Source organism: Psammomys obesus, unplaced genomic scaffold (genome assembly GCF_907164565.1).
Source record: "Psammomys obesus unplaced genomic scaffold, mPsaObe1.curated_primary_1811, whole genome shotgun sequence".
Taxonomy (NCBI): Eukaryota; Metazoa; Chordata; class Mammalia; order Rodentia; family Muridae; genus Psammomys; species Psammomys obesus.
In genome coordinates this window covers 3,192,553-3,207,099 of record NW_026595981.1, presented here as the reverse complement: position 1 = coordinate 3,207,099, position 14,547 = coordinate 3,192,553, and the positions used below count along the sequence as shown (strand labels likewise).

The 14,547-nt window shown below is 40.2% G+C and overlaps 1 protein-coding gene across 1 annotated transcript in view; it reads right to left on the bottom strand.

The window, feature by feature from the left end:
* Ssh2 (slingshot protein phosphatase 2) overlaps positions 1–14,547 on the bottom strand; it is a 234,447-nt gene that overhangs the window by 17,206 nt on the left and 202,694 nt on the right. The window contains 4 exon segments of the mRNA XM_055620388.1: positions 3,962–4,008; positions 7,703–7,831; positions 7,951–8,044; positions 12,008–12,202. Coding sequence (XP_055476363.1) covers positions 3,962–4,008; positions 7,703–7,831; positions 7,951–8,044; positions 12,008–12,202 — 465 coding nt within the window.

Sequence of the window (14,547 nt, the reverse complement as noted above, 5' to 3'; positions counted from 1 at the left end):
ATCTGGCTACACTCCTGCTAAGAGTTCTCATGTTTTGGGATGTTGGCAGAAAAGAATTTCTCTATTAAAAACTCTTCCATCACCTCTCTCCCTGCATCACTAGGGTTTACTGTAGCCAACACAGGCTCAGTTCTATAAAACTATTTGATTTAACTAGCCAAATGTGGGGCTCCACAGACTCAGTTTCTGAAAAAAAAAAAAAAAAAACCACTACAGGAAGAGATATAATTACTCTATGGTCAAGACCAAATAGGCCCAAAATTTCTGAAACATAAACCGAATTTGTTTTAACATAGCACCAAAGCCTACTAAATAGAAATATTTTTTTTTTTTTTTAAATTTAAAAAGTAAAACACACCAGGCATGGTGGCACATGCCTGTAATACCAGCACTCGGGCAGCAGAGGCAGGCGGATCTCTGTGAGTTCGAGGCCAGCCTGGTCTACAAAGCAAGTTCAGGATAGCCAAGGCTATACAGAGAAACCCTGACTCAAAAAACAAAAACAAAAAAAAAAACCAAAAAACAAAAACAAAAAAACCCCAAAAAACCCCAAAAAAACCAAAAACCAAAACTAAAAGCAAACAAACAAAAAAAGTGAAGCCCACAGCAGGAATGTGACAAGGTGCAACTGCTGTGGTCGCTGGCGTGGCGAGTCCTGAGAAGGCTGACGACAGAGTCACCCACAGCATTAGTCTCACACCACAGCCTGCACACAGGTGCTCACAGCAGGATTGTTCACAGCAGCCAAAAAGCAGTTGTCATCTGATGACATTAGTAGCTTCTAGAAACTAGAAAGGAAATATGACTGAGGAAGCATACGTGGTCTCTTTCTAGTTTTAATAAGTTATTAATTACCACAATTAATCATTATGGATTATCATAATTAGAAAAATTAACCAATTAATTAATTATGATGGTTTGTACAACTCACAAACTAAAATCCATAGAAATGCATGTTTTATTTTTGTTAACTCTATTTGTGTTATGAGTTACATTCAATAAAATGATTAGAAGATAAAGCAAGCACACTTATTTTTCTGAGAGAAGGTTTCTCTATGTAGCAGGCTTCCCTGGAATGCTCTGTAGACCAGGCTGGCTGAAAACTCAAGAGATCCACTTGCCTCTTGTTTCTGAGTGTTGGGGTTAAAGGCATGAGTCACCATACTGGGACTGCTGATTTTATTTGAAATAAAAAATAAGGGGCTGGAGAAATGGCTCAGAGGCTTAGAGTGCTTGCTGCTCTGGTCTCCTCTTGGACTCTCACAAATATGGCTCTGCACACACACACACACACACGCACACATACACGCTAACAACAATACCTAATCAATTTCTTCTAATCCTGTATTTCAGTAATGGATTACAGCATCATCTGGATAGAGACAGTACAAGCTTCTTAATTCTTTTCATTTCAGAGCTGAAAAATGCCCACTGCTGACTGATAAAATAACTGCTTGAAATTTCTTTTCTGTATTAGCAATTATGTGACTTTATGTGGAATAAAAGTCAGTTAGTTTTCAAAGTCCATTAGACCATTTGGAAATGACCTTAATGTCAAAATTGCATTTTGAAATACTAAATAAATCACTAGCAGGGAACAGCATATAGTTCTGTGAACAGAGAGATATTACTAAAGTCAAAGACTCATCGAATTCAAGAAATAAGGCCTAAGTAGATGTCTGTATTTTCAGTCTTTCCTACCTTCCTTCCTTCCCTCCCTCCCTCCCTTTCCTTCCTTCCTTCTTTTGTAGACAGGGATTCTCTGTGTAGCCCTGGCTGTCCTGGAACTCACTCTGTAGACCCAGCTGGTCTCAATCTCAGAGATCCACCAGCCTCTGCCTCCTAAGTGCTGGGATCTAAGGCGTGTGCCACCACTACTCAGCCAATCATTTTGTTTTTAAAGACAATTATATTCAGTTGCAGTTTATAGTTCAGCCTTGTAAGAGTAAAATGACGGCTGCTATTCCACAGTATAGTGACTGTGGATAACTACATACGGTGGAAGGAAAGATTTTTGAAAGTTTTCATCATGAAGACTGGATAAATGGGGGTGGAAGAGATGGCTTAACTGTTAAGAGCACTGGCTGCTCCTTCAGAGGACTTAGGCTCGGTTCCCTGCATAGCAGCTCACGACCATCTGTAACCCTAGTCCCAGGGCATCTGATAGGCATGCAGGTACAATACCCATACACATAAAAAATAAAATAACTTACTAAGAAAAGAACTGAAAAACTGTTCCAGATGACAAACTTGATTTAAGACATTACACACACACACGCTCTCAAACATCACATGGTACCACATCAAGGTATACAAATATGTTTTTCTAAGATGTTTTAATAAAAGAAGCATCTGAGGTGGATGGGTCTCATCGGCAGCGAGGATCACAGTCTAGTGCTACGTCAGATCTCAGATTTCATGCTGCATAGCATATCTCAGTTTTCTAGAAAGCACTAGTTTTCTAGCACTTTAAAACTTTACCGCACTGTAAGCTGTCAAAAATTGTGTCCCACTCCCCAGGGAATTTAAGTGAGCTTCTGCAGATAGAGCAGAGTCAATGCCTTCAGGCCCAATCATGGTCTCAGTTTCCACGGCCCTGTCAAGAAACCTACTGGTAAACACTATTTAGTTTGGAGAGGGCAAATGGAAGATGCAGGATGAGAGCAGGACAAGAGCAGGACAAGAGCAGGACGAGAGCCCAGGTCTCTCAATTCTCAGCCCTCATCTGTCGTTAGGCAAGTGACAGTTCTCACATGTGTATGAACTTCTCATAATTCATTCACACTGAATATCATCTTGGTGTGAAGCTTGGTGTGAAGCTTTGAGCTAGGTAAATATAAATTCAAAAGGTGAAGATATAGTCTCTAACTTTAAAAGCTTCAGACCAATCCTTACTAATTAAAAAGGTTCAAGTTATACTAATTTTTATATCTTCAACTAAGTAATTAAGCTTTCCTACCTGGGATTTTTTTTTTTTTTTTTTGGTATGAAACCTAGCAGTTAGTTTTAGCAATTAAAAAAAAAAAAACCTCATCTTTCCTGTGAGGAGAGGAAAGCAGGGAGTACACATGGTACCTATCAGTACCTCTGACTCTCAGTCTCTCAGTCTATCATGGCAATCAGAAATGATTCATTTTCTTCTTCCTCTGGTGCTGGTATACTGTTCTTTTGGAATGTATACACTTTACCCTTGTTCATTCAAATGCTGATTTCTCTCCCCTACTATCTGGTTTCAATCCGGATATCGCATTGTGATGCTTACCTTAAGCATCACCTGTCTTAAGTTTGTGTAAACATGCCACCATTTGTTCTCTGTACTGTCAATAAAACAACCAGCCACATTGCTGAGCAATGGAGAGGAGAGGGTGGGACATCCTGGTCCGGAGTGAGAGGAAGAGGAAGGAAGCAGGAGAGTGGAGTGGAGGAGAATTCGGAGAGGTTTTGGAACCAGTTGGAGAGATGGGACCAGACCTAAGATCTGACTGAAAGCAAGTATATTGGGTGAATCTGAATGATAGGAAACTATGCAGGCTTGGAGGTTTAGGATGGAGTAATTAAATAAATCCCAGTCTCTGTGTGGTGATTTGGGTATACAGCTGTTTAGGAATAAGCTCTCATTAACTAAAAGATAAAACAATAGTAAATAATACCTGTAACACTCTGGCCTAGGCAAACTCTGTCACTCAACTACATTTCTAGTAACAACTTGATTTTTAAAGAGTACCAAACACTTGGGAATTTGTTTTCAAAGCCCTTTTATTAATACAATTGATCTTTCTTGGAGGGAAGAGGATTAAAGAGTTGAGGGAAAAACGGTTCTGATTTTTGTAAGAGTATACCTGAGCAATGAGAGTAACTCTAAGGATTAAAGTAACCCACTGATACTTCTTTGATAGGAAAATATAAAGATTAAACAGGGGCTTCTATCAGACAAGGATATCAGCAATTGCTGTGTGCTTACCCTCGGTTCTGTAAGTCCTCTAAGTTCGAGGCATTCCATTCTGAGCCCTAGAGAGCCAAAAAGACAAGGTTAGTGAGTATTAGCAAGTCAGCTAAACACAGTATTTGAAAAGGAACAAGGCGGGGGTGGGGGGGACGAACAGTTTCTAAAAAGTAACTCAATAACATTTACTCAATGCCTTTAAGTACCAGGAACTTCATGTTATCTAGTTTTTATTAATGATAGTGCAAAAAAAATTTATCTTTTTTGGATGGGCCAGGGAGGTGAGTGTGTGCACACACAGGTGAACGGACAAGTGGTCCAGTGTGTAAAGATCAGAGGACAACCTGACTCCCAGGAGTTGGTTCTTGGCTCACACCATGTGTATTCTGGGGGGTTAAATTCAGGTTGTAGGGTTTTGGGGCAAGTGTCTTTACCAGTGAGTCATCTTACTGGCCTCAGTCTTGAACTTCAGGACCTATTGTTTTCGTCTCCTAGGTGCTGGAATTACAGGGGTGCACCAGTAAACCCACTTTTTATGGTGCTGGGGACTGAGCACAGTGCCGTGTTCTACCAATTGTAATATATCTGTAGCCCTAATTTGTTTTTTAAATTACATCTTACTGTGTGTGTGTGTACACATGTGTTGGTGTGGGGCATTCATGCATGTGGGTTCCGGTGACTGGCCTCAGGTCATTAGGTGTGGTGGCCTTTATCTGCCGAGCCATCTTGCTAGCCCCTGGATTTTCCTTTTAAGAGAAGTTTATGGAATGTACTTCCAGTTCAGGATCAAAAATTATGAATATGACAAAAGTGACCCATATAACGACTGTCTCAATACTATACTATTTTTCTGTACTACCATAAGTATATCCAGATTGTGACTTGTTATTTGAAAACTCTTCTAGGAAAGATCTATAATGCCAAATCTTGAAAAAGATGACTAGTAAAAGTTCTGCCACTTTATTCATAAGCAAAATTACTCTATATCCAGTACCCTTATGTTTCCCTTGCTCAGCTAAAAAAAACAAATACAAACAAACAAACAACCCCCCCCCCCCAAAAAAAAAAAAAAACCAACAACAAAACACTCTTGTTGTTCTGGCATTAAGGTCTCTATTCACATGCAGTTTTCTCAGCCAAATCAAACAGCCTCTAGGAGCTGCTGATACTAAAATCTGGTTGGGCAAGGGCTTCCAGCTCAGAGAAATTGTACAGTTTTATGAGGATTTAGATGAATCCTTTTTCTAAATAATAATGTGGCTTCCTACCAGTCAGTTTTTCCTTTTCACTGCAGATTTTCTTTACAGTATGTTCTAAACATTCCTTCTCCATATCAGCTGATACCATCCTAATAAACAGATCTCTGTGAAGTATTGATGCAGAGCTGAGCATTCTTCCAGAGGGAGGGAGAATTCTGCCTCTCCTCACACAATCTGGTTGAGCTCCAGGAATGGCAACTATGCATGAAATGAGATGACTTTGAGAAAAGTAACTCTCAGCTTGAAGCTAGGATAGATCTCCTTTTTCTCGCTGGGAAAGCGTACTCTCACTGGAGAAGACAGAGGGGTCTGGACATAGGATATGTGGTACAAACTGAGAGGAAGCCATCAAAACAAGTATAATAAGATGTTTAGACAACATCTTCAAGCATTTCTTTTACATGTTGAATAAGAGTTAAATTTTAGAATTCTATTGGAAGTTATTTCCTTAAATAAGAAAATTATTTAGACCTTTAATGCCAACACTCAGGAGGCAAAGGCAACATGAATCTCTGAGTTTGAGGCCAGCCTGGTCTACAGAGCACGCTTCAGGACAGCCAGGGCTGCACAGAGAAATCCTGTCTCAAACAACAACAAACAACCTAACACAACCAACCAAAACCAAGCCAAAACCAAAAAATTAAAACTTCACAATGCAAAGAAATGTTTATTCTTGAGAAAATAACACTATATGGGAAATTGAAGAGATTTTTTTTTCTTTATTCAAAAATATGTACACAGACATATACTTTAAAAGTAAAAATTCTAGGGGCTGGAGAGATGGCTCAGTGGTTAAGAGGACGTGCTGTTCTAGAGGACCTGGGTTCAGTTCCTAGCAAACACAGGCAGGGTGGCTCACAACCATCTGTTCACATTTCCAGTTCCAGGGATCCTCTGCATCAATGCGGTGCACAGATAGGTACATACACATAAAAACGAAAAAGGTAAAAAAAAAAAAAAAAATCTAAGCTGGGTGAGGTGGCATGTGCCTGTAATTCCATCTCTCAGAAGTACTAGAAAAGATCCTCCGCCAATTCAGCTTTGTACAGTAATTTCATAGCTATGGCCCCTATGAAACAAACTAGAGACAAACATGCTCTAAGATGTCAACTTTCAATGGCAGCACGGCTGACCGCACAGCAAAATAAACTTCTGGATATTCAGACTGCAGTAATACAGTTAGCTTCTGTGTGTCTGACCCTCTTCTATCTATTTTCCTGGCTTCCAATCAGTTCAGTTCACATACGTGTTCATTAGAAAATGGAAGGGCTATATTGCTGGATATAGATAGTACTGGCTGTTCTATGGGTAAAGATAAAAAGCTTATGTAACATATTTGGCCAAAATGTACAGGAAGTGGAAACAAAAATGGCATTTTAGCTTTCTCCTTTGCTTTTACTTCTCCTTGTTAACCTTGTTCCCACTACCATGCGATATGAAACTGGAGCTCTTCAACCTTACAGGCTTTCCTATCTAGTCTCAGTGTGTGTCTTCCTTGAGATATTACAGGCCACTGAACGTTTGGGAACTACAAAGAACAAATTTTAGTCTCAGACTTCCTGGTAATCATGAAAAGTAACTTGAGGGCCTCAAAATGCTGTGTCATAGTGTTATATGCTTAAAAGTCCACGGCGGAGGATGCAGTTCAGCGGTAGAGCATATGTGTAATGTGTGCGGAGATCAGGATTTGACCCTTAGCACTCTAGAAAGTTCAACAAAATTTCTGGTATAAGTAGGTCTCATCTGTTCTGATGAAATATAGCAGGTCTTAAACATGAATTTGTTTAGACCTGTTATATTTCATCAGAGCAGAGGAAAAGCATAAACATCATCCTATTCAGATATAGTGTATGGAACCACAGCTGACTGACATGTTTGACTCTGAGTATTACACAAAACAGATGACAATTTAACAACCTAAAGGAAGAAAGCCCTCGTTTGTAGCATTTGCTAAATTCCTTGGTATAAATATTCCCAACACACTCAGTTTTAATCCACATAAAAATCTGCTGAAGGAGGAACTGGGAAGAGACGAGCAGCAGCAAGCCATTATGTAACATTCCATCATACAATACATGGTGATAACCTTCAAAGCACAAATAACACTAGTAGTGTTAGTAAAAAATAATGCACCAAAGTGATTAGAAAGCAACAAGGGGTGGGTGCATATTGCCTATGCTTTTAAAGTTAGGTACATTAAAAGTTTCTTAATTTATTTATTTTAGGTGTATGAGTGTTTTGCCTACATGAATGCGTGGTGCCTGCAGAGGTCAGGAGGGGGCTTCAGACCCCTGGGAACTAGAGTGAAGGTTCTGCGTCAGCACGTGTGTGCTAGGAATTGAATCTGGGTCCTCTGCAAGAACAGTAAGTGCTCTTAACCACTGAACCATCTCTCCAGTCCAGTTACATTTTATTTAAGTAATAAAACAACAATAGCTTCCCTTCATGTCTTGAGCCCAAAGCTAGTTTCAAAATGCCATTTCAAGTGTCGTTAACTCACCAGGAACACATGCTCAAATATCTGTGTGGGACTGTCCATCTGACCAAGGATCACTATCATTTCATTATCTATGAATTCCTTGAATTCTCGCAAGTTGCACACCATCTGCATTTCCAGCTCTGTCCTTATCTGAAACAGAGGTGATGTACTGTATTAATCTCTGTAAAGTTTTCAATACCATTTTTAGCTCCATACCTATTGTTATTCTATTTCTAGCTTTGGGACATTGGAGACTCAGAGCTGCTTACCTCTTTGGATGTGATATTCTCCAAATCCTTTTGCATCATAATCTCCCTTAATTTGGTTTTAATAAGCCTTTCTGTTCGTTCACGTTCAGTTGGTCTGAGGATAGACAAGTAATGATTTTTCTTAAATAAGAATTTAACCAAAGCAATGAATTCACTATTTGATTATGTTTCCAAACTACTTCTTTTACTCTCATGTTTATATTGCAGATGCAAATGAAGACTGTACATGACTACACAGTTAATTTACGGCCAATGTGGGTAGTACATAATGAGACAATGTCTAAAACAAAAATCAAAACTAACAAGAACATACTCCCAAACCAAACCAACCAAACATTTTAACAAACATATAGAACATAAACATGTAACAGGTTCTATGAATTTATGTCTTTAACTATTTCATAAATATACAGGTCTATGAAGAAGCACAGACAAGCTGATGGATCAAGTGTATCTCACATTCCTATCACGTACCCCTGGATAGCATCACTTACTGAGCTAGAACACCAATCTGGCTAGACTAGTAGTATGACTCTCGATAGAACTGGACCTTAAAATGCCACCCTGTGCTCAGCGTTCATTGCTCTGGACCTCTCAGCTAGAAGGGAGGGAGGGCTGACGCAGCCTCCTCCAACAAGGCAGCTTTCGTTCTAAAAGGGGTTGGAGGGCAGCTTTTCGGATGGAATACTTCCATTCAAAACACTTTCCTTTTTCATGGCAACTCTCAGAATAGCTCCATGAATTAATTGATTAATTAGTTAGTTAGTTAGTTAGTTAGTTAGTTAGTTTGGAGACAAGGTCTTGCCATGTAGTCCAGGTTGGCCTAGAGCTTTCAATTCTCCTGCTTTAGTTTTCCAAGTACTGGAATTGCAGGTGTGCATCACTGTCCTTTTCTTCCTACTCATTTCTGTGAAAATTTATACTAATTTTATAATTAAGGAAACAAACATGCTAAAAGACACACTGATAATCATATACATTAGCAGGAAAATCAGAGCACTCAGTCCAGCCCAGCTCTCTATCTGTAGTGTTGTGTTGTTTTGTAGTCTTCTGATTCTTTAAAAATAAAATCATTCCAGGCCAGGTGTGGTGGCACATGCCTTAGTCCCAGAATGCTGAGTTAGAGGCCAGCCTAGGTCTACATGATGATTTCTAGGACAGCCAGGGCTACAAACTGAGACTCTGCTTCAAAACAAACAGACAAGCAGACAGACAAACAAATTTATTCCTGGAACTTTAATATGAAGTCAGCCTTTGCAGCTGCTTCTTGACTACTAGAAAAGCATTGGTTCAGAGCAACTGGATGCTTCTCTCTAGTGGCACAGTTTCACATTGTGGAGAAGTTGAGTTCTTTCTGTCCCATTCTTTGCTCCTACCTACTCAAGAAAGGTATCTGCTCTGCATCTCCTTATTTGGAAGTGGATATGGTCTAAGCTTTCAGGCATCCTGTCTGTTCCTGTTGCTCCTTATCACTGGCTGCAAAAATAGCCTTGATAATCTCCACGGCTGCACGCTGCATCTTCATACACTTGGAGCTCCACAGTGCTTAGGCACTCAGCATATCATGAACCACGCAGCACACAGCTACTACTGTGCTGTTCCTGCCGAAGCATCTGTGTTGTGACTAGAAGTACAATTCTTATCTGGCTTCAAGTTTTCTGGACACAGCTAATACGTGGGGGGGGGGGGTAATAGCGACAAGTCTTCCACTGAAAAGATGTGTTGATAAAGACAGATTTTAGCAGCTGTGTGCATGCATAGGTTTGCTTTCCTGGTCGGGCAGTTTCCGTCACACTCTGAGGTAGAATAGTTTGGGAGCAGACACATCCAGGTTTAATCACAGTGCTGCTCTTTACGGTTAATGCGACCTTGAACAAGGTCCTTCTCTTCTCTGAGCCTGGCGTACTGAGCTCCGATGTACACGGGAGCACCACACATGTATATGTCCCTCAGGTTACAAACAAACTGCTCACAGCAGAGCACTGTAAATACATTTGGACTCCCACTTCCCGTGTTCTCACTATTCCTATTTAGGCTTTTTTAGTTAACTTGGGTAGGAAGCGGGCACAGAAAAAGCATTACAGCATGCAAACACTTTCCCCTCTTTTATGTCACTGGAAAAATGTAAAAAAATACAGAGAAAAGCAAAACTAACTAAAAACCACTCTATCCGGATATAATCATGTCCTAGATAGGGTTACTCTAGCTGTGTGTGATGAAACACCATGATCAAGAGTGAGCTGGGGAGGAAGAGGTTTGTTTGGCTTACACTTCCATTTGGTGGTGTGGTCCATCGTTGAAGGAAGCCAGGACAGGAAATAAAACAGGGCAGGAACCTGGAGGCAAGAGCTGATGCAGAGGCCATGGATGGGTGCTGCTTACTGGTTTGGTCTCCTTGGCTTGCTCAGCCTGCTTTCTTACAGAACCTAGGACCACCAGCCGAGGGATGGCACTACCCACCATGGGCTGGGCCCTCCCACATCCATCAATAACTAAGAAAATGCCCTACAGGCTTGCCTACAGCTGGTACTTACAGAGGCATTTTCTCAATTAAGGTTCGTTTCTTTCTGACAACTCTTTCTGTCAAGGTGACATAAGAGTAGCCTATACGTCATCATTGATATGCTGGCTCACGGTTTCCACTTACTTCTCATCTACAAGGATAATTTGTTAAATACATCTTCAAACTAAGAACTAATGTTCAGTGAGTGTCTACTGGGTATCAGGACCTTTTCTTTTTGGTTTTTGGTGTTTTTGCTTAGGGATGTAAAGCAATTCCTTTTTCTGTTCTATATATCCAACATCTCAAATAAAATAAAGAATCAGGAAGGAGCAGTTAACTGACTTAAGATGAGTTGGCCTTGAAGCCCTCCTGCCCCCGTCTCCTCAGTGTGCTGCATGCCACTCTCCCTGGCTGTAAAGGATGTTCTTCTTCAAGTGTGGTTCAGGATGTGCTTTTTTTAACTAGATGAAATATCCGTTCCTCCGAGACCCACCACTCAGCTTCACAATATAAAATCATGAAGTTCCTTTCCCAAAGATTTGTATCTTTTTGGTTATTATGAGATCTTGAAAGGATGAGGTCTACTGGAAAGAAGGCTCTAGAACCAACAACTCCCTATTAAAAAAAGGCTAATGATGTTTTTACTACTTTTTGAACTAAAACAGAACCATAACTCAACAGAAATAAATTTAACCCAGGTATTCTTTTCAAGGGATTGGAAACATGTTTCTTTCTTCTCTCCTTTCTGAGACAGGGTCTCACTGGCTTAGAACTCGCTCTGAAGGCCAGGCTGGCCTTGAACTCAGAGATCACTTGCCTTGGCTTCCTGAGTGCTGGGATTAAAAGTACATAAACCCCCAGAGAGCATAAACATCATCTCCCGGTTACAACAGTAAAGGAAGAAAGAGAACACACCAACTGTTGTGCCTGGGATTTCATCTAAAGGAGCACTTGCTCCCCTTTGAAAGGCATCTTAGCCACCCTTTTTAAAAAAATATCTATGTATCTATGTATTCATGTTCGTACATATGCATGTATGATCTGTATGATATGCATGAGTGCCCCATCTGCATGTGGGCCTGCAGGCCAGAAGAGGGCACCAGATCTCATTATAGATGGTTGTGAGCCACCATGTGGCTGCTGGGAATTGAACTCAGGGCCTCTGGAAAAGCACACAGTGCTCTTAACCACTGAGCCATCTCTCCAGCCCCTTTGAAAGGCATCTTAATTTCTTAGATATGACGACCATCTCCCCAAAGCATCATGCTATCAATTTATCAAATGCTCTTTTTCACAACTAATTCTCTAAATTCAAATTTCCAATTAGTGGAATCTAAGTAATAGATTTCTAGAGCATTACATTCTTAATTATGAAAATTCCATTGTGCTCAGGAGTGAAATTCTCCAGGCCTTTGCAGGTAAATAGAAGGGTACTCTTCATGTATGACATAAGTGTGATCTACATAGTAACTATTGTCAATGGGTCAGGGTTAGTTCCTAAGGGATTTGCTGACCAGGACACTGGCTTCCACAGTCCTCAGCAAGCCAACTTACATGTCCGTGAAGAGAGCTGGAGAGTCAGGCCGATGAGACTGCACATCCTGCATAGCATTCCACTCATTGACTGAGGACTGATCTGAGTTGATATGGCTCTCATAATAACTCACCCAAGTGAGAAAAAGGCTGCCTGGATAGTAGTTATGCATTCTGGCCACTTCACAAGCCTTGTGCAAACTCTGTAGTGCAGACCTGAAAAATAAGCCAAGAAACCAGCACTATAAAATTATAGGGCACCAAAGGGATAAAAATCACGTCTATCTCAAACTCATCTAAGTCTTGAATTTTACAGAGTATCATTCTCTGGAGAACTTCCTCCATCTCTGGGAGTCAAGATCCTCCGGTTTTGCTACATCCTCAAGGAAGGGAGCTGAGGGAGGGGAAGAAACCTGACCACTAACTCCTCAGTAAAAACAGGTCTAGGAACCTATGCCCTCATGACCTTATCTTTGGACTTGTGATTGTGTCATCAGCAAACAAACATCTCAACAATTAACTATTCAAAATTTGTCTCTCTTTGGCACAGAATCATGTAGTAGCTTATTGACCACGATTCTTTTGGGCTCCACAAAGATCAAATAGGCAGATGCCCCGAAGCCATGGGGCTATGTCCTTTGTTATCCATGACATTTACCATTCTTGCTACCTTAGTCTCCTAGTTGTTGAAACCATTTATTCATTCACATGAGTTACTTTCTAAGAATAGCTCTGGCTACCCTGAGACTAAATTAAACCTCTTGACTCTGTCCTTAGAAACCCAAGAAGTTACAAAACTAAAATCTGTCTTTTTTCAACTTACCTATGCTAAAGCCAGAAATGCCAGAAAGTAAGCAAACATAAACAAAAAGAAATGATAGGAAGTAACTTGCACAAGACCAAGGATCCATCTTCATTTTGTTTCCTGGTCTATCTTCAGAGCTTAAAATTAGGCCTAGATTATAACTGAGGCCAAATAAATATCTTATCATCTGAAAACTAGTGTTTTTCTCTTAAAGAAAAAGGAAGTGTAAGAGAATTCCGTGGCCATTCATTTACATATTTTTCTTAATAACATTAAAAAATATTTTATGTGTATGAGTATTCTGACTGCACGTATGTCTGTGCACCGTATGTGTGCCTGATGAGGTCAAAGAGGATGAAGGGAACTATAGTTAGAGAGGATTATGGGCCACCATAGGGCTGGAAATTGAACCTAGAGCCTCTACACGAGCAACAAGTATTTTTAACTGCTAAGCCAACATTCCAGCACCTATAAAATTAAAAAATATGTTTTAAAAAATGTGTGTGAGTGGGTGGATGTGCCACAGTAGCATACATGTGGGGATTAGAGGCAAATTTCCAGGTGTTAGTTTCCTCCTCCAACAAGTGTGTTCTGAAGATGAAACTCAGGTTGTCAGTCTTGGACAGTGCCTTTACCCACGAAGCCATTTCAAAGGTCTTATACAGTTTCATTAAGAATACTTTTTATTTATTTTTTCTCCTCGAGAAAACTGATGCTTGCTCATTTTGAAAATGCCCGATAGCTGGCCAGGTGTGTTGGCATCTCCCTTTAGTCCCAGCACTCGGGAGGCAGAGGCAGGTGGATCTCTGAGTTTGAGGCCAGCCTGGTCTACAGAGTGAGTTCCAGGACAGCCAGGGCTATGTAGAGACCCTGTCTCAAAAAAAAAAAAAAACCGAACAAAAGGAAACGTAAAGAGCTGTATCGTGTTTGTGCAGCATGCAAGAAGCACTAAGTTGACTCTCAGCGCCACAAAACACCAACAAAATAAGTGGCAGGAGTGGCATGTGCTCCAGCACCACTCGTCTAGTTTGGTGCTATACTTTCCAATTCCCTGGTCTATGTGCAGGCCGTAATAAAAACTGTACCGCTGCATTCTGCATAACTCGCTCTTTTACTTTACAGCCTGCCATCAACATCTGATTTCAGTATTCTCCAACTACATTGTTTTTGTTTTGTTTTTTGAGACAGGCTCTCATGTACTGTAGGCCGGTGGAACTCACTCCATAACTCAGTCTGAGCTTGGAGTTAGAACTCATCCTACAGTCTCCATCCCCACCACCCCCTGAGCACTGGAAATAAAGGTTATGTGTCACAATGCTCATTTTTAAAATGGCTGCTTAATAGTGAATTACATTTCTGTACCAAAATTTAACTGATTCATATTTTTAAACAATTAAGTTCTATTTTCTGTTATATTAGAACACCAGCAAAAATTTCTTAAAGCTAAAATACTTGTACTGCCATAGTTATAATCTCAGAGTAAATTCTTAGAATTACTAGGTTAAAAATGATAAGGAATATTGAAATTCTCTCCAGAAAGGTTACTTCAGTTTATTCTACCAATGGCTGACTCTGTTCTTTAAGGCCATGCGAATTCCATATCATATGAACTTTTTTTCTCTGCAGTTCCATGTTTAATATTAATAGCATGATTCATCAGCAGTCAAGTGTCAATGAGTAACAATTCAATATTATTTGGGCTTCCCCCTTATCTATCTATCTATCTATCTATCTATCTATCTATCTATCTATCTAT